At 35.1% G+C, this 26,108-nt stretch overlaps 3 protein-coding genes across 3 annotated transcripts in view; all 3 read right to left on the reverse strand.

Moving 5' to 3' along the window:
• Positions 1-929: 929 nt before the first annotated feature.
• LOC118263661 (homeobox protein 2-like) lies at positions 930-2,473 on the reverse strand. The gene has a single exon (XM_035575773.2). The coding sequence runs from the start codon at positions 2,364-2,366 to the stop codon at positions 1,152-1,154; it is 1,215 nt and encodes a 404-aa protein (XP_035431666.2). The 5' UTR covers positions 2,367-2,473; the 3' UTR covers positions 930-1,151.
• A 4,896-nt stretch (positions 2,474-7,369) lies between these two features.
• Positions 7,370-26,108, reverse strand: part of LOC118263886 (CD151 antigen) — a 162,599-nt gene continuing 143,860 nt past the window's right edge. Inside the window, exons 3-7 of the mRNA XM_050705282.1 lie at positions 15,648-15,857; positions 11,200-11,391; positions 10,566-10,739; positions 8,287-8,436; positions 7,370-8,057 (exon numbers count right to left, since the gene is read on the reverse strand). Of these exons, the coding sequence (XP_050561239.1) occupies positions 7,914-8,057; positions 8,287-8,436; positions 10,566-10,739; positions 11,200-11,391; positions 15,648-15,788 (801 nt within the window). The 5' untranslated portion in view covers positions 15,789-15,857 and the 3' untranslated portion in view covers positions 7,370-7,913. The remainder of the gene's footprint in view (positions 8,058-8,286; positions 8,437-10,565; positions 10,740-11,199; positions 11,392-15,647; positions 15,858-26,108) is intronic.
• On the reverse strand, positions 15,994-19,440 carry LOC126910596 (sorting nexin lst-4). The gene is made up of 2 exons (XM_035576097.2): positions 19,282-19,440; positions 15,994-18,586 (listed from the first exon to the last, which is right to left on the reverse strand). Exon 2 carries the CDS (start codon positions 18,569-18,571, stop codon positions 16,898-16,900), a length of 1,674 nt encoding a protein of 557 aa, XP_035431990.1. The 5' UTR covers positions 18,572-18,586; positions 19,282-19,440; the 3' UTR covers positions 15,994-16,897.

Here is a 26,108-nt window from a genome sequence, read left to right on the forward strand (position 1 = left end):
GTGTTCGTTGGGAAACAGCTGGAGACGTAATAAATGTTTGTTGTTCATTTGGCTTCACGCTTTTTGCACTTAAGGCCAAGACAAAATGTTAATTATGGTTTCGTCAACGGATGGCTATAAACACGGAAATTCCAGTTCACCGTCTCACCTGTCGTCGTGACGAGGCGAGACGTTTCCATGATAAGAATTTGTTATGAATGATGCTATTATTTTAATTAGGTGGGTATTTAAAGTACTTATTTATGCAGTTTATAGGTCGGTACTTACATGTGTTATTTATAGTATCACACCTATTAGTTTATTGTTTCCTTAACCGTGCACATGTTAACTTGGCCAATACCTACCTATAGATTTAAATACCTACTATAATATGTGTACAGGAAAAAAACACTATTGCTATAGGTGACACACTACTACGGATACATCTATACATACCTAATACTTAACATAATTAATTTATTAACTACATGTGACCTACTAAAAGATTGATTAAGTACTTTTGGATAGTTCACTCATTAACGATATAATAAAGTAAAATAATAATACTACTTGGTAGGTACTTAGGTACAGCTAAATGACAATATTTTTTTAAATAAAACTGCGTACCTACTGTTTGTATTCTCCTTAATGGTTAATCACGGATTTATTTATAGACTGACAAGATATTATAGCTACGGCGATTGTCTTCGTAATAACTGCCTACTTTGAAGGTAGTATACAGAATGTAGTAAAAAAACAAACCAACAAAGGTTTAAGTACCTTTGATTATATTATTGTTGGTTGTAGAGTAGGTATTTCATTAAATTAATTCGTAGATGGAATACGAATGTCGTTTAGACGTCACTAATACGGAATATAGGCAGATACCTACATAGTTATTTTTATTGTTTTATAAATTTAGATTTTAATGTATCTATTAATGAAACGAGTTTTAAAATAATTCACATATATTTTTTTATTTGAGTAAACACTTTGACTTATTGCTAAGCATGTGTATGGTAATCTGTGACAACGTTCTGAGTAGTGTATTTGTTAAATCAATTTACTTCATTCATGTGTTATGTTATGTTTAATATAGGTACAGCTGTTTGTTGTCCTCAATAAAATAAATATAAAAAAGACTTAAGTATATCTAAAAACTATTTCTAAGTTTATGGGTTCTTTATCCTTACATCTAAAGGCAGATCTTCGTCTTCATCGGTTGGTTTACTGTTATCTGTTTCTCTTTTGGGGGCATTGACTTGTATTTTGTCACCGCCGTATACATAGTCGTTAGGTCCAAGTGGCACAAATAGGGGATACTCATCATCTTTTATGGGTTTCTTCGTGGACAGTTCTGGGCTATTTTCATCGAAATCAGCGCCATTGTTGTTTGAGTTCTGGTTGCTGTATCCATAACTGCCTGTTGGTCGTTTTGTGGTAGGCTTGGTTACCTCGGGTTTGTAACTGCTCTGGTCTTGATATCCTCCTTGGTTCGGTTTCTCAGAAACTGGTCGATCGTTGTACCCACTCCCTTGATTAGGCTTTCCGAATTGGTCATTGAAGTTACCATCCTGGTTGCCAGGATTTCCAAATTGGTTGTTGAAGTTTCCGTTTTGGTTTCCATTTTGGTTGTTGGGAAATTCATTTTGATTGTTGGTGTTGCCGTAGTTGTTATTGTTATTCCCGTATTGGTTGTTAGGAGTTCCGTACGGTCTGTTTGGTTTTCCGTATTGGCTGTTCTGGTTTCCATACTGATTATTTGGTTTATTCCCGTTATTACCATGGTCTTGTTGATTGGGTGGTTGGTTGTACGGGTTATTGTTGTTGCCGTACTGGTTAGGGTTTCCGTACTGGTTGTTGGGCTTTCCATACTGGTTGCCAGAATTTCCGTATTGGTTGTTTGGTTTTCCATAGTGGTTACCAGGATTTCCATATTGGTTACCAGGGTTTCCATATTGGTTACCAGGGTTTCCATATTGGTTATTATGATTCCAGTTACCGTTTTGATTGAAATTCTGACCTTGGTTGCCATAATGTCCCTGCTGCTGAGGAGGTCCAGGTTTATTCGGAGGACGGTTGTCGTACACTGGAGCATCGTACCCATTTTGAGTGGGTCGTCCGTATCCTGGGCCAGGCGGGTCGTCGTCGGGTCCCTCTTCCACCACCACTACTACGGTCTCAGGTTTCTCATGTCGATGCGGCGGTCTGTGATTATGGTGCAGAACTTGAGAAACTCCCCCCAAAATGGCATCAGCAACGCCATGCGCAGCATTATGGATTTGAGAATTGACTTCTACAGCTCCACCCAAGAAACCTTTTAACAAACTAGCTCTACACTGCACGTTCAGAACGGTTACAACAAACACTAGTAAATAGAACTTCATTTTTAATCGAGTGTTTAATAAAACGCGAGGAGCAGATGCGCTCGCCCTAGCCAGACTAAGTGCGATGTTCGCTTACGACGTGTGCACAGCTAAGTCATCGTCGGTCGTCGTCATCCTCATTATAAGGTTGCTATTCTCTTGTAAACCTGTTCTCGCAGACAAGTTTATTTGAAAAATTATTCAAAACTGAGACATCCCCTTGAAGATGTTTGTCTCCATAATACCACGACACATTGCAATTGGCTAGTTACTTCCTTGCTTGATATTTTTGTTATAACGGATTCAAAGAACTATTTAAAAAATGAGATTGTGACGTTCGGAAGGAATTTAATTAACATTAATTTTTGGAATCGCAATTCGCACTCAATTTATTCAAACTTTGGTATTTATTAAATTCACTGCATTAAAATTCCATGATCGTTTATATGGTTATTTTATTATCTTTATCTTTGCGGGGATCAAAATCGTATTCGTAATCATGATCATTGTTACCATTACTTGATAAATTAGGATCCTGTTTAGGTCGCTTAGTATTTCTTCCGTGAGATATTGACGCGATACCTTGGTCATGTATGTGTTTGTTATTCGCAGGCGTCTTCGAAAAACTCGTTCCACCGTGGACACTCTGTTTACCTTGGTTATGTTTCGGAGGTCGCTTCTTGGTCGACACACCGAGAGGTTGAAATGGCTGGAACATTTCTTGATTCAGATTGGGTATGGTGAAACCATTTCTTCCATCTGTTTTCATCCCCATGAATGGGAAGAAATTAGACGAAAAAATATTTTGCATGCCCTCAAAAATCTTCTTAAATATAGATTCGGCTGCATTGTTGAAATTGTATTTGGTTGATGGATGTAAGAAGGGTGAGTCTGTGGTTTGTGGCCATGACCTTCCGTGTGGTGGCGCAGGAGATGGTGGTTCTATGGGCCTCGAAGATTCAGGAGATTCTGTAGACACCTTCTTAATGATATCCAGTACATCGTCAATAGGCCCTGGGCCTGGAGCTTTTGTGGACACTTTCTCAATGACTTCTAACACATCATCAATAGATCCCAGGTCTGGATGGATCAGTTTACTGCAGAACACACACGATATTACTGTACACACTAATATTACACGGAGAAACATTTCTACACTTGTAACGCATCCACGCCAAGGGAATTAGAAATTATCACTGACTGCATTATAGCCCATTTCATTAAAATATAATTAAATAAGTACTTTATTACTAAATCAATTAAGTTAACGACTAGTGCTAGATTCTTTTTGTGCCTATTTTATGTTGGCCAATAAATTTTAGGGGATTTCCATAAACAAAATATTAAAATAAGAATAATTTAACGTAGCGACCGACAGAAAAATAATATCAGAATCTGGTTTTTGGAATCGATAAAATAGTTTAACACATTAATATTAATATCACGTTTTATGTGTTACGTCAAACAAAATGTGAATAATATGTGTTTGTGTTGTACAAATACGTTGTCCTCAGACGAATATTTTTATTAATTAGAGTTCCACAAAGGTCCTAGGATTATTAATAATACATGAAACTAACTCTCTTTTTAAGCATTTTTTTGCAAACACGTGCAATTTTTCTTATATGTCGAGTTGACAGGTGCAATAAACAGGAATCCAGTTTTTAAGTTTACTGACTACAAAAAACTAGATTTCTATCATTTGGAAACAGGTACCTATTACAACCTAATGTTGATGTTTTTCCTCATTTTGTGTGCCATGTAGACACATTGTGTGCTATATGATATTGGTACAAATAAAACAAGCAAAGTTTTAGTTAAACTGTATTAATTAACAAGACTTTTAGAATGTGAAGATAAATTTAACAGAAAGTGTATATTGTAATTAAATAAATCTTATTTACTTAGACATTTTGAGTTAACAAACATAAGAATACATATCAGATTAAGATACAAAAACGAAGTATTACATAAATACTATAAAAACCATATTAAATATTGTGAAATAAAATCTTAAATTATCCAGAAAGAATAGAGATTGTTCGAGATTCAATCAATTACAATATACGAGTTCAATAGAATATAATAAAGTATAAATAACGGGTAAGTAAATAGTAAATGAAGTGGAAACAATTAGTAAGTACATAGACACAGCAACAGCAATTAAGTACCCGTACAAAACAATTACTTAATATACATTTGGCTTTAAATATTCGTTAAGAAGTTATACTGCCGTACTCAGAGACATTTAATGATTACTTAAACTATTCCTTACTGCCGCAATCAGAGACATTTAATTTTTACTTAAACTATTCCTTAGTAACGATTTTGTTCCGAAAACAATTGCTAAGGACTGGGTTAAGTAACCATTAAATGATTCTGAGTATGGTTAGTAACGATTTTGTTCCTAAAACAATTGCTAAGTAACCATTAAATTAATCTGAGTACGGCGGATAGTACACATCAAATTACTCTGCTACTATGAATTGCAAATTCATATGAATGAATGACTGACTGACTATGCACAGCCAAAACAATTGGACCTAGAATGAGTATAATAATAAGAGCTAAATATGAAAGGATTTGTAAAAATAACGTGTAACTATTACTTTTTTGTGCGAATGAAGTCGTTAGCAGAAGCCAGTGTTACTAAATTCCTATAAATAATATATATGGGCAAATAATCCAAATATTTTATCGCTATTTCTCTTTCTATATATCATTATAGGACATAAGCATCGATCGGGTGAAATGGGCGCAGGTTATTATTTAACGCCTAGGATTGAGTAGGATATAATACAGACAAGTATCAAATATTTGTTTAATCAATTTTGTGTCTCATTTACACAGTAGCAGAGTACATATTTGAAGTGTGCTAACACCAACACCAATATGGCGGTTATAAAATGACTGGTGACACACCGTTCAAAGATAAATTAGCGGGAATAGGTTTACAAATAAACACTGCGGTTTTTCTTGATAGCAAAACGATGAGTCTATTTTAGCTGTACCAAGGTATTATTTGTTTTCTGCATTCATTCGTAACTGAGGGAAGTTGACCTTTGAATAAGATCGCATGTGTGTGTGTGTGTGTGTACTCTTCTATTGCCTCTCTCTCTCTCTCTCTCTCTCTCTGTGTTTCTACATTGTATATTTGCTACATGGTCTACATTGATTCTTTATTATCAATTTTCGCTGTTATTAAGATCTAAGTATAAGTTATCAAATTTTGATTTTTTTCAAACTAGGTGATGTGGTCTTTGAGGGACAAAGGTCTTTAAATAATAAAAAAACATTAATAATTTACCTTGTAGAGAATAACTGAATTTTGATTGAAAGAAACAATTTTGCATTTTGATTGCACGATAATTAAGAACGATTTTGGTAAATTACGTCTATATAGATAATTATTATTTTAGATTATCCATAAATGTTGCCCTATCAAGTTTAGAAGGACAGCCCATATTGAAAGACATTGCAAGGAGGATGATCAAGTTATAAAAATAAAGGTTACATATGTAGCCACTTTGTTTATAACAATAAATAGTGAATTATTTATTTCGCATCTCTGAGCTCACGTTTTTGCATACATTATCTAACTCACATGTATATAAATCAAGTATGAATCAAGTTAATGCATAGGTATCTATTTGATTAAATTCATTTATACCTATTTATGCATGGATAACTTCTTGAAATTAAAAAGACAATGATATTTGATCTAAGGTAAAAGTGAAAGCGTCCGTTGGCTCGCGCACGCTGCTCGTAAATAAGTTGTCTTATGATTTGAAACTAGTAGACATTTTCTCAGTTAGTTTACGCGAGTAAATCGTTATTTTCAATATATAAAGTGTTTTTTTAACAAAGAAATCATCTAATAACTTTTTCCGCCACCTCATTCCTACCGCTTTTCGAGCCGGAGCCTCGGTAAACCCGCAGTCCACAGCTCTGATAAAAAGCGTACTTCATTAACTAATGAAGTACGCTACTAAGTAAGTGCTTTTCGAGCTGGAGTCCATTAATCAGTAGTTACCGATTAATGGACTTCGTCCGCAATAAGTATTACAAACTTACTACACTTTGACTGAAGTTTTGGAGTTTATAACCTTACAGAGTTATGCAATCTTTTCAGAAATTAGATTTCTATAAACGGAATTTGAAGTGTGTCACCAGTCAAAAATTTTAATTATTATAAATTAACTTTGGACAAAATTTTCATAACTCATCATTAAAATATTAAAATATGAACGAATAACTTAGTTATAGTTTAAACTGTTGTTTAAATTACATTCATTACATTATTATATACAATCTTAGAAAGTAATAAGGCACATTGATTTTAAGTATAATTGATTATACGGTTTTTGGTGATCTAAATACAACAGTACTCTTAGTACGAATTTGTTTTACTTTTGAAGTAATCGAAAAGAGTGCCAAATCGGCTCGAATAAACCAACCAATCAGATCGCCTCTCGTTTCGATTACTTTAAACGTAAAGCAAACTCATACTAAGGGTATACAGTAGGTAACATTTAGTATATGTTCTTCAAACATGGATATTTTAATTACTTTAATATGTTAAAAACCGAGGATTCTAGTCACGTATTTCAGTGTTTGCATCATTATTCCTCGTAACTGTACTGACTAGGTTTTTCCGTAGGTATTTAAAATAATTACAGAATGGTACGCCAATGATTCAAACTGACCAATTAGTATGCGGCATGTGTGCCGATTTATACCAACAACACATATGCTCATTGACTATATTCGCCAAAGGAATCCGTAATTGAATTCATTCGATTCACGTACTATCATCGTGTACTCAGAACGGCCAATGTCAATGTCGTCATCAACACAGTAATAATCACATTGTTTCTCTCAGAAAAATTACCTTTGCAAGCAATTATAAATGTATGGGTGAAGGTTATAAATTATGCAGGTGTACCAATTATAAAATTACGTGAAATGTTACTTGATATACGATACACTCGCATTGTGTCAGTGATAAGCTATTAAATCAGACGTTTTAACACGGATAAAACATTTAATTATACAATTACTACTTTAAAATTTAACTCGCAATTCCAAATGGCTCATTCGTTAAACAATAAGATTCTCCCCCCCATTAGATGCGCTAGCTACCTGCGATCCCATAACAAAATAGTATAGCACCATCTTACATTAGTCACTACCGAGCTGCTGGCCCGGCTCTCTTGATATAAATTCGGTCACAGTTTCTACTTCACTATAATTAGACACGAACATTAATTCTGTATAATAATCGATTGTCGTAATCGATGAACACATGATCTAAGTCTACATCGAGATTGCACTTTGTCACTGTACATTCAGTCACGGACTTGAGTTGGTGGTTTATATGCTGACGTTGTCGCTGATGGTGGAGATGGGGGCTCGTTTGGCGAGCGAGGGGTGCACGGGGCAGGGGGCGGGGGCCGGGGCCGGGGGGCGGGGCTGAGGGCGGGGCCGGGGCGCGCCCCGCCCCGTGCCCCCTCGCGCCGACTTGTCGAACACTTTCCGGTTCTTAGCGTTGGCCGGCGCGGCCCGCCGTCAGTCTATCACGTGCTTTATCTTCACGTACAGCACGCACGAGAACAGGAACCCGAATATTGGGATCACCGCCATCCCCACCCCCACCGCGGCCAAGATGATCAGGTGGTCCCGTATGTGATTCGTGAACTGTCGTATGCAACCCTGGAATAAAATTATAAAACGAATTTATAATTTTTTACTTGCCTTCAAGAAAATACTGTAAATTCCTAGAATATATTTGTAGTAAAAAAAAAATAGGTCATTATTATTAATGGGATTGGGATAACACTCATTGAAACCTTGACTTCGAACCAGGATGCAACTTGAACTATCTAAAATTAAACCTTATATTCTTTCCAATATGATTCAAAATAGCATGCACAATACTAACATGATAGTATATGTTGGAGGGATGGTCCCTGGCGCCGCAGCGGTTGGAAGGAGTCTTGCAGCAGGAGTCTGGTACTAGCAGGCGCGGGTCGTGCTCGTGCCACGGACTGTGGCGCCAGTCCGAGTAGCGAACTGCACCGCAACACTTGAACTGAGGACACACAAACACATTATTTAACATATACTAGAAACCACAGTATTGTACTATCGTCCTCGTGAGACGTATTAAGTAATCTATGATTTGTGGCTTACACAAAATTGAAACGTGGCTCGAAACTAATTGAGGTAACGGGGTAACTCAACTAGTTTCGAGCCACATTAAGGGCTCATAGTTATGAATATTCCACATCTATTGAAGATGTTACTGTTTGAGGTATCTTATTGCATTAGTATTATTTGTATATGATATTAGGTAGAATCCTAGGATTTTACCTAATATCAGGTAGGTAGGTAGATCAACATAATAAGTGTACATCTAGTGTTACAGAAGTATTTGGATTAATTCATAAAAAAACCGACTTCCAAAAATTTAAAACTAAAAAATAACTATTATTCATTGTACTGCATCCTGTGCCTACCCACTGATAGTTTAGAAGTCGATGCCACAAGTACTAAACTCGAATTGAGAACCTCCTCCTTTTTGGAAGTCGGTTAAAAATAGGTACGTTGTCAAAAACATTGAGTCCGTCTATTCCTTCTAAACATATTTTTTTACCAGCTTTTTGCTTTAAGTCTGCTTTGACAAGGACATATTAGAGCTAGTAAAAAATGAACAATGCGGTTCAATGACCATTCAATAGAAGATAAACTTATAAGTAGATAGTGTAACTATCTACTGATAGATATGGTACTATTACCTCTATATCTGTATCTTATTTTGTTACCTACGCATCGATAGACAAGTTATAAGGAAAAATAAATACTTATATCTCCAATTTTCCTGTTTATCTGTAGGTATATGAGATTTCTTTCATTATTATCTAAGTATTATTTCTTTGTAATATAATCAATAAAATAATATTAGTATGTTTTTATTTTATTGACCGACAAGATGTATGATAATTTGGTGATCTCACTGGTAGAAAGGGGATTTTATAATTTATTTACTCGTGCTAAAGCAGTAATGTTCATAAAGGAAACCAAATATACATATAGTCCATTGAAGTGTTACAATTTAAGGACCGAGTTTTGCATTTTTAGACGACAATTTTATTTTTGACCAGTTTATCATGGTCTCACTTTTTATGATCTTTCCGTAGATATAACAGCCAGTTTATACTGGTTTTGTTACTACTACTAAGTCTTCTAAAAAATGCAAAGCTCATGTAATGCAAGTCTCAATGAACTAGTACATAATTGAGGTTCTGTCTAGTATCATAACTATGAACAAAAGCTATTTAAGAACAACACTGAACAGTGGTCTTCAAAAACACGGTAGCAAATATAAAAACCCATTACCAATACAATACATGAGTCAATACAATAAAATCAATTGAAGAGCATTTACTCAATGATAGGCAATTGATCAAGATTTATGAATCAACGCGTACCTATATAACTACACTATAATAACTAAACTTTGTTTGGAAATACTAACACTTGATATACCTAATATACATTATTATGTTTGATATGGACAAGACTAACGTAGACTTCTAGAATGAGTCAACTTTTACACTGAGTCATTTGAAAGGAATTTCAGTTATGTATTTTAATATCAATGCTTTCTTTTCATGGAAATCCTACCTACCTGTCTGTACTGTAGATTAGTTTACTAATGATACATTTGATTGTAAGTACATAAGTATTTTTCTTTGTAATCAAATATTTTCAATATTTTTTGATCTTAGTTTGGAAACGTCTGCACATATTTAACAGGCAATCAATGCTATACTAACGAAATATATTGGTGTCTAGTTTGATTCGATTACTTGCACATTATATTGACACAAACATAGATTTTAAATTCTTTCAGAGTTAATATTGTAGTGAGGACCACTGTGATAAGGCAGATGGGACTTAGTAGTATGAGGTCACCCTTTTGACTAAGCACTGTAGACATCAAACATTTTTCATTTGGTGCTGGCAAATACTTTATTTTGGCCTTAGTTTTCAATAACACCGTAAGGGTATAACCCTGTACCTTTAGCAATAGTGTTCAGGACAAATCTTTACTAAGGAACTTCGCATTAAAATATGTATATCAGTTAGCGGTGAATTCATACTACAAACACGATAGTGTTTATTACGAACGCTACAGGCAACTAGTGTTGTACCAACCTCAGTCTGCATTTTATCGACAGCATTAGTGACGGTGGTGTCGAGTGCGTAGTTAGAGAGGAATGTGTTATTCAGCTCGGCGCGTAGCTCGTCCTCGACTGCCACCTCGTAGTAGTAGGCCAGTCCGCCCGCGCCCACCTCCAGTATAAACGTTATCAGCAGGAAGTATGTGTACTGGAAACAGGATATTCAATTATCATTTTATGTGTGTTTAGTTTTAGTTTTAGATGCTGTTGTTATGTTCGGATTATTGTAATATTACAACATTTGAATAATAGCTACTTTTTTTTTAATCGAGTAGTCGCAAGGCGATGTATCGTGTTCAATTTTGAAGTAAAATAGCATGTTAATTTTATCAATTTCAATATTCTTAGTTTTAGTGGTGTGTTTGATACCAGACTCAGAGCTGGGGCGACCCAAATGTTGCTGGTCATCAATAAGATAAGCATGTTTTTTCAACTTTTTTGCAATGTGAATCTAAATAAGAAAACGCAATATTATTGCTTAACACCTTGAGTAATACTAGGGTATTCCTACAACCCTGGTAATAATCACAAATAGATACACAACAGTCGGATAAACCTATGACACTTCACTCATAAGTTATTTACCAAGATAATAAAATAATACTCACGCATAACAAACTGGTTCTGTTCTCAGTCTTGAGGCCGCAGCAGCCTAGAGCGCATAGAGGGACGCCCATAGCCCCGGCTATGATCAGCAGGTACGCTATAGCCGGGTAAGTCGGCGTCGGTAGCAGGGACACGTATCGATGTCGATAGGTCACCGTCCACGCTCCCACGCCCAACACTCCCGCGCCTGCGAACTGAGTCACCGATTTATCAATAGATATAATACAAGATTACGTTATCTGTCGTTTATAAAATACTTTCAGTATTGTTTAATACGAATTTCTGGTATTGATCCATTTTATGTTATTTACCTTTTATCCTATATATTTATGTATGTATTTATTTATGCACAATGTTCATATATAAACATAGATTACCTACAGTATTAGAGCGCAGCAATTTAGCTTATAAGTAAATATGTAATCATCTAATCTATTGTATTTATAATTACATTCACTTATATACCGTTTACATTAGACATTTTATGTACAAAACCAGTAATATACGAGTAAAGTTGAAATGTTATGAAAATTAAATTGGAGTCATCTGAAATTATAAAGCTATAAATAACTAATATATTAAGACCTATAACTATTTACATGATGTGAACGAAATTAACATACGTCTGTGCTTACAAATGTTTGTGGAGATGACATAACAAGAAATCGTTCAAATTAGGATATTGATTAAAGAAAAAGTGATTGATAAATCTGTAAAAAAATTAAGTTCGTTGTATTTTAATGTGATAGCGTATGCGATTACACTTCTACAAATAATACCTCTTCAACAAGAATGTTCTACATTAAGCCATAATAACATCATTGTGTTTGTATTGTAGTTCACATAACTATAACTTTGCCGTGAAGGTTTATTTTTAGTGTCAAAATATTGATTTTATAACCTTACGTCCTGAGTAAATGTAGTGTGTCACGAGTATGCGTAGGTAGGTGCCCTCTTTCCAGCTATGTGGGGTGACGATGTGCGCTGTGTAGCCGCAGCAGATAGATCTACATACATACATAACCTCATGCCTGTCTCCCATGGGGGTAGGCAGGGACAATGGAACGCCAATTGCCACGGTACTTACACACTTCTATCGATAGATAGATTCATTGATCTAGTTTAGTGGCTATTTATTGTAGATTCCTAGGTCTAGTAGTGGATATAAAAGTGCTGATGAAAAACTATTGAACATTATTTTGTAGATCAAGCCAAGGTATGGGTCTCCGGGTCATAATCGGAGTGTGATAATTTCAGAAATATTTTTTTAGGTGTTGTCGCTCTTGTTATCAGAGCGATAAGGTTGACAGTGTTCTGTAGATTAATCAATTAACTTTGATCTATACGTACACCCAAAATAACTTAATATAAGTACATAAGTGGATATTTATCGCTGAAGTATTTGTTGGACGCGCAAATTGAATATGTTTGCAGTTTCCCTAATTGTCTGGGTAATTATTATGTTAATAAACAAGAATAAATATATTGGTTGGTTATTCCAATGACTATGTTTAAATTATTTAGCTCCACATTTTAATTATCTAATGGATCCTATATCCAAACTAGATTTATAAACTAGGAGTAGGTATATTATTTAGGAGGCGCTATAATACCAGTAAATGTTAAATTGAAAACGGTTTGGAATTCCCATACTACCTACCGTATTTATGAGCAACGAGACAGGAATAGAAATACTCAAATAGGTAAGTAAGTATGAATAATAGCAACAATTACCGGAATTGAGTGACTGAACTATTGGTATGAAGCCCTTCAATTCAATGGTATTAATGCTACTAATGACTAATGACGCATCAGGATAAGAGACAGCGCCGTCATTACGCTGGCTTTAGAAATGCCATTTTGGGAGGTGCGAGATTGATAAACTTTTAATAGCTTTCTATTGAAATAGAACATTAGTTAATGTATTATCTACTATAGGTAGGTACTTACCTACCTTTATTATAATGTTCTTTTTTTAGATTCTAGAAATTCCCGCTAATAATATACCGATATAATAAGCGGGAATTTGGAATTTCCGTAGTCAACAATAATATGTTATCATCACTTTATACTTTTAGATAAATATTACCAGATTTTTTTTACAATTGTACACGGTGGCTGGGCAACCGGCTGCCGCGCAACGTGTAGCGGGTTCGATTCCCGTACGGAGCAATTCTTTGTGTGATCCACAAATTGTTGTTTCAGCGTTAGTTTAGGAATTAACTCATGTTTATTTACTACCAGTACATAAGAGATAACAGTTTGCTGACTAACCGATTTATCTTCGTAAAGCTTAAAAGCGAATTAATTGAATAAATACTAGCACCGCAGAATTAATCATCGCAGTACCTTGTTGGTCTAATTCGTCATTGCGACCTTGAAAAGATTTTGACGTTAGAACTCCAACGGCTACATAATCCTACTAAAGTCGGTTTGGGCCTACGTATTACGTAATCCGTTTAGTAGAGACATGGATATGGGAGCTAAATACCGCAAGCCATCCATTTCGGAGCACCGGCAATGGCGGCAATGTTTGTTCAGTTACAAACTAAGAACTGTGCCATTATGCCAGAGGACTTTTGAGGATTTCAAAGTCAAATCTCAGATAATAGAAATATTACGCCCGAATACTCAAACGCTACTCAATTTTGAGTTGTACTTAAATATCGTGCTATCTCTGTCATTTTATAAAGAATTGATAGTGACAGTACTACATTTGAGAGCGTCTTAAAATTGAGTAGTGTTTGAGTATTCGGGCATTAGTCTGTCAGTCTGTCCGTCAGTGAAGCTAGGTGCTTGTCCCAAAGTGTAGCTTCGAATGGAGAAGAATGAGCAAGAAACTCCATTCGTTCCTCTTTTAAAAAATACTGGCTCCAATCCAAGGCTGGGCTTTCTTCTATCTATAAAAAGGCTTTTAAAGTCATAACTGAATCTCCACACCTAACTTATCGTTGTATTTGGATGATGTCTATGCTTACGAGTTTATTTATTTATTTAATTCAATATTAATAATTTGTATTGGTGGACTCATTATAAAGTAAAATAGGTATTGTAGTAATACTGTTTATTTATAATCATAACTGATTTTCCCTTAACCAAAATTGGTTACCTAAAGCGCATCACTTATGTAATGTAGAAGCAACAAAGGAAATATGAAAAATAAACGCTTTTGCTGTCCATAAAAGGTGCATTTATCTTTCAAGTATCAACTAATTAACCGTGTGATTCTTTACAGTGAAACGTCACGGTAGAACGTTGAATAATAGACCGTAAGGGCAAAATTATATGTACCATGACTACTAGGCGAAACGAAAATGAAAGTCAAGCGGTCATGCGTCTTCCATGCATTACTTTCTTTACGATTTTCCTTTTATTGACAAAACGAGCTAATATTTAGCAATTAAAATCTTTCACATAATAGGGACAACCCTATTTTAAGATACTAAAAATAATAAAATAGTGTCCGTCTGGTAGATTGTTTTATAACATTCGACACGTATGTTTTCTTTTCGTTTTCGAAATATCGTGTACCGTCACGATTTACTTACTATATTTTATAAGGTAACATGACATTCTCACTTCTAAACTTAAGTCGATTTTATCTAGATATTGTAACCTCCATCTACGGCTTTGGGGATTTAAAGGCGTGATTATGTGTATATAGGGTGACTGGTAATTTTATTAGAGAACAATATTTCATCAACCAATTATAAGTACAACAACGTGTTTAAATATCGTTCACTAATTACCAGTCACCCTATATGAAAGTCAAGTTCACACCTTTAGAAGTCAAGATTACAATACAAGAAGTTTTCCTGTTTATTATTTAGTGCAGATTTCCGTAACAAAATTCAGAAGAATAAGAAAGATATCAGTATCCCCAGTTTATTACCAACAGCGTAAACAAGATAAGAGCCAGTGAGCCACACTTATGAATTTGTTCTCCTAGTTATTAGGAAACTGATAGTTAATCTCGTGTGACGAGATAAAAACGTTTTGTTTAATATTATCTAGAGCTGTTACAGAGATGTTAAGTCATCTATTACAAGTTTTTTTTTTTTAATGAAATGAAGGTTTTTTTGAAGGATTCAAGTAAACTTAAACATAGCCCTACTAGCCTGATGACCTTTGTACTAGTAAAAAATATAAACGATTTGACTACAGGTTTTTTAAAGTCGTATTGTAGGTAATCAAGTATGATAAATGGTAAGTTCTTAGCTTCTCGGTTCAAAAATAGTGTAACGAACTTGACTTGTATGTTAGTTTATGAAGAAGAAAGTTAAGTACTATAAAACGGAATAAATAGATTTAAAGGAATAAGTGAGACAAAGAACTGATAATAATTAAATAGAAGTTGTACAAAAGAGTCTCTTCTTTGACTATCGATTACTCCAATTTTATTTATCCCATTTTCCCGTTAGTTTATGTAATATATAAGTTGTAAACTTACCAGGAACACCACATTGAAGATATGTAGGACGCACTTCAAGAAGTTCACACTACAGCAGTCTGCGTCTCTCGACTTGCGTGGCTTCACCTTTTTCTTTTTGGCCAGCAATGCACTCGCATCCTTTTTCTTCTCCTCAGCCATTTTAAGCAGCCTCAGTCAAGAGATATTATTCTTCACCTAATTTCTCTTATTCTCATGCCATTTCCAATTCTGAAAAGTATAAAAAGACACAAATTATTATAAAGAAAACATTACAAATTAATTTTAAAAGTACTTTGAGATACTTACAATTTTAACACATTTATCAGAAACCAATCAAAAGGTGAATTATAGAGAAAAACAAGAAAACGAATTACATTGTTTATTTATTTAATTAAATTCCTAAAATAGCTTATAAAAGTGGAATATAGTACAACACTTAATCTAAATAATTATACAACAAAACGTCTCAAAATAATTGATCCACAGTTAGTAAATTTGATAAAATAAAACTATGTATACATAAAAAATTGTATTATGACCTTGTAAGAGTGCAAAAATATATACAGGAAAATCGAGTTTGTAAAAAGTTAAGCAATAATGATTAACATCATTACAGTTTCATTCAGTCCCTTAGTTCATCACAATGTAAATTCATTCTATGCAACCTTAATTTCAATACTGCCTTATAATCCTTGGGATTACATGAATTTTAATAAACAATTACAGAATACATTTGATTATTTTTAAATAAATACCAATATTTTTTATGTAGATTACACAAGTAGAAAGCAGGAGAGAGACCACACTGCCTGGCAACATATTTCATATTAATCTAGTTTATGTAACTGTCTTAAGCAAAAGCTACTTATTTCCACCTAGTAATATTTTCATGCTTTTCCCATGAAGGCAAGAAGTGTTAGGGAACAGCAGGAGTCACCATTGTGTCCTCTTTCTACTAGAATAATGTCTAAATACATTTAAGTGATTACTCAAGTTTTTGTTTTTATTATTTATTAGTACTTCAAAACACTTTTATCGGATTTGATAAAACAATGCACCTAGTTCTTACTCATTTGTTTGAGTAGTTTACATTCGCGACAATTTGTATTAAATTATCGATGAGGAGAAGTAATCACATCCCTACCCACTGTCAGATTGTATAAGCTTACCCTGGCACTATGTAACACTAATATGTTTCTCTGTAAAGAGTTCTGTGATGGTTTTAGTTACAAGCTATCAGTTACTTATCAAATCCTTGGCTCATTTCCTTATTCGTCATAATATTTGAGAGTAGTTTCTAGCTTCTCAACCACTCTTTTGTAGAAAGTGATTTGCTGCCTTAAGAATTTCTGCATTGTTGCATTCAGGTCTTTTGTTCTTTCGGCCTTGAAGTGATTAATTTCGGCAAGAAGTGAATAAGATACAACATCGGTTCTTCGTATTACTTCATTAAGTTGTGCTACTTGCATCTTGTTTTCAGCCGTCTGTCTCTCGTACTCACGTTTTTTCTGAATTGCACTCTTGTGTGTATTTAGAACATCAGGGAAACCTCCCACAATTCCTTTGTATAGATGAAATTTGTCACCTAATGGTTCCCAATCGTATTTTGGTTGGTCATCATACATTCTGCCTATGTCAATGTATGCACTACCAGTCATTTTGATTGCAGTAGTTAGTTTCGAGGTTGACGCTAGTGATCCTTCATCTAAACTTAGTGAGGCTGCCAGGCTACAAAAAGCTTCACCAACTTTTTGGCAATCTGCCTTGTAGGAGGTTTGAAGTTTCTTAGTGTGGGCCATACACATGTTAGCGACTGACTTGACTGAAGTGTCCATACTGTTGATGAACATATGGCATTGCTCAGCAATATGGTCCACTTGGGATTGCAATAAAGCTTTTTCAGGTACTACTATTGATATGCAATAATTTAGACCTAATAAGGCATCTCTTTCAGCTTGCCGTTTACCGGCTTTCCATCTTTTCTCATCAGTACAAGTGAGAAAATGTTGCCATACTTCACATTTGGATAGCACTGGATGTCTGCACATCCAGTCTACAAATTCCTGAAGTTGTACTCTTCTACGTTCTATTAGTTGTTCATCATATCTGCCAGAGATCTGCTTGTCTGGCAATGGTGGAATGGGGATGAGTGTAAACTTTTCTTGTAATCTTTCATGTAGCCAATCAAAGTGTTTGTATCTTCTAGAGACTTGAATGTTATTGAATGATGGTGTCAATTGATAAGCAATAAAACTTTTGATGCCCTTGAACTTGGATTCTTTCTTTGGAGAGGCCACCGTGACAGTGTATGGTTGTGTTATTGGCCACCACTCGTATCTATCTTCTTCTTGAACTATGTAAACTTTTTCAGAGTCTGGTACCTCTACATTTAATGTGGCAAGTAGGTAACTCTCACCAGTAACCTTTGATGAAGGTTTGAAAGAGGAATTCTTTTTCACTGTTCCTACAGATGATCCATAGTTCGAAGCAGTATCTTCATTGTGGTGGTTATAGTCACTAATGGGCATGCCCGGCAGGGGGGTCAGCTGCTGGTTGTACTGAGTTTTGTTTTGTTGCTGGACTGGTCCTATTTCAGAGTAGGTATCATCATCCCAGTCATCGTCCCAGCCTTCTTCATGGGAGGTGCCTCTTTGGAAGTTGCTGTCTCCAGCACTAAATTGTTGATCACCCCAATCATCATTAGCTTGGTCGTACCTGGGAGCTGCTGGTGCTGCTTTAGTCTGAACTGATTCCTCAGGTGCTAGTTTACGTACATAAGCAGCAGGAAATAAACCAGTCTCGCCTTTAGAATTTCTTCCTTCCCACCAGCCTTCACCAATTTCAGTATTAATTAATGTTAATATTTCACCACATGTTATTGACATTTCCGTGGTGTTGGGCTCCCCTGAGAAGTCATACAGAGCTTGTACTTGGGTCGTCATTTTGGGACCCCTCACCTAAAACAATTTCAAAGATTACATTAAGCCAGCACAGTCTACAAAAATAGGTTGAAACATAAAGTACTAACAACACACTATCTTATCATTGTTATCAACAAAAGTAGGGAGTATGCACATATTATGTGATAATATCAATTCTCAAGCGAATACTGTTCTCATTATTATTAATACTCGCTTGTACGATTTAGGGCGTCGCACACTGGAAGGCGCTGACACATATTCCTAATAGCCCCTAATTAAGCATAGTTGAAACCTAATTGCCCAATGTGCGACGGGTGAATGTGGTACGTTACGACAGATTTTTGAAGAAAATCGGACTAATATTGCTATAAATCACGTCCTATTGTGCTAAAACACAATAACAATACAATACTTGACAATATTCAACGTAGGAATACCTGTTTTCATTAGGGGGACAAAAGTAGTACGACGTAATGAGCTAGTTTTAGCACAAGAATATGTTTTGTACTATTTTTTACAGAATATTTAAAAGACATTACAGAAATAGTGCAATATATTGTAAAATCTCTTGGTTTTGTGATGGAAATCAAACCAATGACGTCAATTTTCGAGAGCGTGTATCGAATAGTATTCAAAGAAAACTACCACTTTTTCACAGAGAAAAATGTACAAATATCATAATTACATTAACGAACAACTTGTAACTACAGTATAAAAATAATTCTACTTACTTGAATCACTTTAAAATAATTATTTCAAGGCGGATACACCGATTGAACAGTCATCTGTTTGACAGATCACAAAGAATTTGTTTTTCGTTACACCTTGTTCTCGTTTACGTGGCAAGCAACTATATAAATATGACCTGTCATTGGTTCGGTACTATCGTGTCCAGTAATCAACCAATAGAAATGAAGTATAACGTTTTATCTGCAGTACAATCCGCAACAAGGTACAACCAACCAATGGTAAAACAGGTTTTGTGAGTAGAGAACTGAAACGTGTCTTGCTGTTTCGTACTCTTTATCAAGTTGTTCATAGATGTAGCAAGATGGCGCTGTTCCAAAATATTATAATGTTTGTGATTTTTTTATTGTTTACGGGGTGAAAATAACAGTTTCATTTCTTCAAAAGTAAATTTTATGTAAAATCTAATAATCTAAACATAAACACACATAAATTAGCTATGTACAATAATTTGTCACGTTTAATAATACGGGACGGGACTTGACTCGCAGTCTGGGCATAAAGTATTATTAAATACCTACTTATCTTTATATATGTACTTATATTTCTTTTTAGTAAACACCTAGATGTTCCTACGTAGGCACTACTTTTTATGTAACTTTTTCGTAGCACCAATAAGTACCAATACCAATATAGCTACAGTAAGTATGTAATAAGTGGATAACATTAAGTTACCGTACCTACACACTTTGGTACCTCTTCAACCTACAGCTTTTAGCTACTTTACCGCCTTGGGCGTAGAAATAATACTTAAGTGCTTAGATATTTTTAGCCTGTATGTAGGACTCTTCTGTGGATAATTATATTTAAAGACACAGGTAGTAAGTACCTATTTTGAGACCTTTTGATATTTCTAAGTAGGAATAAGAGTTTCTGGGTTTTTACTACCTTTTTTTTCATGTTAAAAGGGTAAGGCTGTATTTAAAATTTCAACTAGGTAGGTAATCACGTTGTCTAGGTATTATTTATTTATTTATTTATTCAATTTCCATATAATTACATTACAATATAATAAGCCCCACAAAACCGTTTTAATAGTTTGACTGTGGGGTCGCTGAATCTCTATGTTAATAATATATGTTTTTACAAATTAGTGACAGGTTTTTAGGTCGATTCCTAATTTAATTAGGTATTTGTTTGATATTTCTCGTTCAATGGTAGTATGTAAGGAGTTTAAAAATATCTGCTCGATGTGCTAATATTGGTGATACCTAGGCATAGCTCTTTTTATATCTATGTAGGAACTTAGGAACTAAACTATAGGAGTCATGAGAGTGACCGTTACATAATATGCGCACCTCTGTCTATTCCATCGGGAAACAAAGGCAACTAATATTTTAATAATAAATATTCAAGAACAGAGATCAAACACCTTTGAATACTTTACTGACCCACAGATATTCGGGATCAGGTTGAACGTGAATGAAAAATCCTCCTTATTTCATATTATAAAAGTATTTTTTTGAATGAACGTGTGTTCCGTGTTGTTCAAAGGAGAATCTCCCAAGTTACTAAGGTAGGTATATCTATAAGCTTTTAGTAAAACTGGGAGGGTCCAGGGATGAATGGTTTTATTCAATCGAAACGGAATGCTTTGGCCGGGTTTTCCTTGAATACTTTAGATGGGTAAGTACCTACCTATCTACTGAGTAAAAGGCTTCGGGTTCGGAGAACTTGCTCGCTGATATTGTATTTAGATAGAAAAGTTTTTTAATAGATACTGCAAATACCTAATGCTTATTTGCAAGGAGATTGTGCATGTTTTGGTAGCATTTAGAGTCGATTTTGCTTAGACCTTTGTGCATACGAGAATAGAAGAAGAGCATAGAAGATACTAAGAGATTTTTTTTTTACATTTAATTGGTTGACGTTTGGCCGCTATCTCACCTGATGGTAAGTGATTTATTGATTTATTGAGATTTATTTTAGGGTAGTGTAATATTTTTTTTACGATATATGGGGCAAACGAGCTTTCTATTCACCTGATGGTAAGCGATCAGCGCCGCCCTTGGATACCAGAGGAGTACCACGTGCGTTGCCGGCCTTTTAAAATTAGTGTAATTATTAATCATTGTTAAATATGAGTACATTCTTTAAATTATAGATAGATAGGTAGACAATTTAAGCCGAGCTAAACATTAAAAAATTGTAAAAGACAGGTACCTACAGTGTGGTCAGTAATACCCAGGTAAGCGTCTAAAGGGTTGACTACATAAGCAGGGGTCCTCAGCTGTGGTGACAGTAATTAAAATAGTTCGCGTACAACTGCCGCACTGTCCCGTGTCCCACAATTTGATGACCTGCGGTTGGTGTACCAACCGGACCGGTAAACACTTAGCTTTAGAATTTTAGATCTAATAATGACGTGACGTGAAAGTTTTAAACAATATTTTTTGATATACATTCCGACTTTATGTGAAAAATCAGAGCCTACAACGAAGATAAGAAAATTATAATCTGTTACTAGAAGAAATACAGAATTATTTTATTTAATTATTATAAAAACTTTATAGGCGGATTTAATGCCTTGACCTAAGCATTGCCATACAATGTGACAATGTTGCCAGCCTTCTGAGTATTTTTTAGATTCCTTTTATTTTAAAGTCATATAGTTTAGTGGTAAATATTATGTTACAAATACATGACACACAAAAAATGCCTCTCTCCCAGTCGACCATTACACCTACGTAATCCGACAAATAACTTAATGATAATATGAAGCGATCATTAATCATGTCAAAATAATATTTAGGTAGGCAGGTAGCGTATATTAAAACGACAAATTACCACAAATGGTACACAAAATATCTGTGTGCGGTTTCCATTTAATGTCCGGTGAACTGTGAATTCGGAAACCACTTCCTCATATCTGTTGGTACTGTTGGTAGTAAGCGGATATAAATTGTTAGGTAACTAGGACCAAAGTAAATAGGTATGTAGTTACTTTTTTTCATTTTCAATCGTAATTCTAACAGGGGAGAGTTGAAAATAAAATGGCATACAACGCCCGGTGCACGCGGTGCTAAGATTAAAGTAATCGGGACTTCAGTGTTGCGGTGTTTTCATGGTTGTATCTACTGTAGATACTGGCTTACAAGAGTTGCATCGGTTTTAGGAGGTTGTGGCGGGCTTGTCCCGATTTAAGAAAATCCCACACTCTCTTTAGTTTTTATCTTCAAAAACCATATGTTATTTGTGACTGTGACATATTTTGAAACATAAACAACAACATTTGAAATACATACTGACTTTTTTTTTAAAGGGGAAAATCATTCAATCACTTCTCCCGACTTAGGCAAGGCGAAAAGTAGTGTCAGACTCTTACAGACTAAAAACGACCCCGTTCCTATTCCTGCTTTTCGAGCCTGAGCCCCTGTAAACCCGCTAGGTAGTCCGCAGCTCCGGAATACTGACTTACTAGGATATATGAAATATTAACTCGCGTTAGAACTATACATATAATTTGTTCTATGAGCAAAGTATTTTGTGAAGTGTCCTCATCGTGCAGCTTTGAAAGTTATGCCACATGTAATAAAGTTACTGTTGAACTCTACAGTAACAACGTTTCCAGCTTATGTTAACGCCGATGTTATTATCTTTGTTCTTAGTGTTGGGTTTACTGGAGTAAATAAACTCATATATGTAGTACTTTGACGGGCTTGTTGGTCGCATACAACTGGGCGAGATTACTACCTGAGTTTGTTTAATTTCTCGATTAGTAGTAGTAGTAGTAGCCTGAACTTTATATGGCTGTATAGCAAAAATTGAGAAAAAGGAAGCTCAAATCAGTGTTAAGAATGTAGTATACGCATAGGTACATTGTTATAATAAAAAAAACTACTATCTTCTTGCATGCTAATATAGGAGACACAAAATAAAAGTCATTGTGAATCGTGTAGATCATCGTTCCGGAATACCACGGGTCAATTTGCTTATTCCATTTATTTGACGCATGAAGTTGATGGCACCTTCTCAAAGAATGAACTCGTAGGTATAATAATACAATTAAGTAGAAGACCTTATTAATTTAAAAACAATTAAAATACTCGCTAATTAGAAAACAACATAAAGTAAAAGAACTGACGTAGGATTTGTATGCCAAGTCCAAAAGTTTTGGTAAGACTAGAGCATTCGTGTTTCGTTGATCTTGCAGATTTGAGAGTAGTTGGCACAAAACTTGTAAGTTATGCTCGAAAGTCAATTAAAGTGAAAATAACTTGGCTATTTGCAGTTGAAAGTGCAGATTTTCGTATTTGCAAAAGTTTGAATGTGCTGCTTTCCCATAATTTTTAAAAAGGGAAGGAAATTGGAAAGTGTGGGTGTCCATTTTCTACTTTAATTAAACTTGATTCGTTTTATTACAACTTTCATGAGACATACTAAATTAATTATTATGTTATCGGCTTACTCACGTAACTGTTTGACGAGAAACCTGACTAGTTTCAAGCCATGCTAGAGGCTCATATTCATGAGCAGCATTCCGCGACACACAACGCGGCTATTGTCGCGCTACTACTGATGAATATGCTGCCTTCTTGACCAGATAGTTAAATTTATTTCCCGAGTGCATACAAAAAGCAGAGTAAAGAAAAAGCTACCAGGCCTCGACGAGCACTTGATTCAGTTCAGTTCGGTTGCCAAATGTGGTCATTCCGGGCCAAATGGTCCATTAACCGACCCCACAGCAGAGCCAACGAATGCTGCTTACATCAAAAATTTCACGCGCTCAATGATATTTATGGTTACTGTTTAAGCAATTGTTGGAACAACGTGTAAACTGCAGATTTTTAGCAAATTGAGCGTGTTCTGATACATGGCTTTATAAGTATTTTTATAATTTATGGGGTTATTTGTTTTTGTAACCCGTGGTATACCTTTTTTATGAGGGAGGAAAGTCACCCTATGTCTTCTGGGTCAATAGCATTGGGTGAGGCGAGAGTGTCAGACTCTTACTGACTAAAAACCACCCCGTTCCTTCTCCTGCTTTGAGCTAGACCCCTGGTAACCTGTTACGTAGTCCGCAGCTCCGTAAACCCGTTGTATGCGAATCCACAAAACACACAATGTAAGTATTTTCTAATGTGTCTCATATTCTAGTGGTCAAGTGGTTAGGGTAAATTGTAAATGTTAATTGTTTCCAAAATTAGACCACGCTGAGAATTTGCTCCATAACTTAAAAATATTTTTATACTTAAGTCCTGCCAAAAGAGCAAACCACACTAAATATTCAATGAAAAGTGAATAAAATATTTATTTGAAAAGTCAAGGAATAGGCCGTATCTTAATACAAAAGAAAACTAATTAAAGTCTCAGCTTGTGTAAATTTTAAACGAATACAAAGAGGCTTTTCTGTTAACCGCTCGTAAATCTTTGCGGTGGAAATTTTATTTCGCTCCGCGGGCACTTGGTATGAGTATTAAGGCGTGTGGTGTGGGGATCGCGGGCTTTGCCCTGCCTTGCCTTATACTTTGAGAATCAGCTTCTAGTAGGTACGGTCACTACGTTCTTAAGAGTGACCCATGCTCTTCGCAAAAGAGTTTTTAAATATATTCTTAGAAGTTATTTAAGAATAGACATTAGCTTAGTTCTAGCTTAAAATAGTTTGTCTACGCTCAAGATGATTTCTTGAGAATCTACATTAAAATGTTTAATAGGTTCGCTATTGTTAATTGGCTACATTAAAACAGATCCCCTCTGTACCCGATTGGAAGGCAGACCGACACGATCGGAGAGAGTAGTAGTTTGATGTGAAAATGCCCGTGAATCGAATCCGCGACACGTTGCACAGCAGCTGATCACCCAACCACTGCGCCTACCGTACCTACCGCCATAATAACATAATAATATATGAGTATAGGCAAGAAGGAAGGAACTCATTAACGTGTTTCCAAGCAGATATTGAAGTTAAAGGAAGGCGAAATTTGAAGCTCCACAACTACTTTGTTTGACTTTGTCAGAATTTGTAATCGTTGTCTGGTTAACTTCTGGGCCTTTAATATATTGCTGAGCAGTGTTTAATCTAAACTTCATTACTTGCCTACTCGGAATTAATAATTTTGAATTAATCTTTAGGACGTTAGGCCTTGATTTTAGCCATTGTTCTAAGTACTTTCATTGTAGTTAGTACTTCGATCAGGCAAGGTCGTGACTTATTGGAATACTGATTATGATTTGATTTGATTATTGTACTGATTTATAAGAATTAATGTAATAATTTGTGAGCATGAGAAAATTTTGAGATAGGTATAATTCATATACAATTCCTAATAGCTACTTATCAAAGTCATTAACATCTAACAAACACTGAGTTTACTCTGGTTCATTAAAGATACTTATAAAAATATAAAAAAGAGGCGAAGAGAAGAAATGCCTAAAATAATTGTCCTTGGTTATCATTCATTTCCTTACTTTGAGAAATGTTTTATAAAGGTGTCTAAGTAGGTAAGTTATTGAGAAAAAGAAAAAGGTGTTAGGTACTGGAAGCTGACATCAGTTAGAGCACGTTGTACAATAGCGGCGCGGGCGGCGGTGTGCAGTCCGTATTCATGCGGTCCCCCAACGCGACGTATATTTTTTTTAGAATTATTACTACATTCTTAGGTAGTACTAGAAAAAATACGTAAGTTTCTTTTATTATTTTTTACTTTTTAAAGGGAAATTAAGTTTTTGTGTCGGGGGTTTTTTAAATTTTTAATTTAATTTTTTATTTTATACTTTTTATAGGTAGGTTAGGTTAAGTTAGGCTTAGTATATTACATATACTTACTATAATTTCGATTCTTGTTAAGGTAAAGATTACATCTAAGGTCAA

Source organism: Spodoptera frugiperda, chromosome 27 (assembly GCF_023101765.2).
Source record: "Spodoptera frugiperda isolate SF20-4 chromosome 27, AGI-APGP_CSIRO_Sfru_2.0, whole genome shotgun sequence".
NCBI classification, from domain to species: domain Eukaryota; kingdom Metazoa; phylum Arthropoda; class Insecta; order Lepidoptera; family Noctuidae; genus Spodoptera; species Spodoptera frugiperda.

Excerpts from the sequence above, each read along its gene's own strand:
- LOC126910596 (XM_035576097.2), bottom strand. The coding sequence starts at position 18,571 with ATGACGACCCAAGTACAAGCTCTGTATGACTTCTCAGGGGAGCCCAAC.
- LOC118263661 (XM_035575773.2), bottom strand. The coding sequence starts at position 2,366 with ATGAAGTTCTATTTACTAGTGTTTGTTGTAACCGTTCTGAACGTGCAG.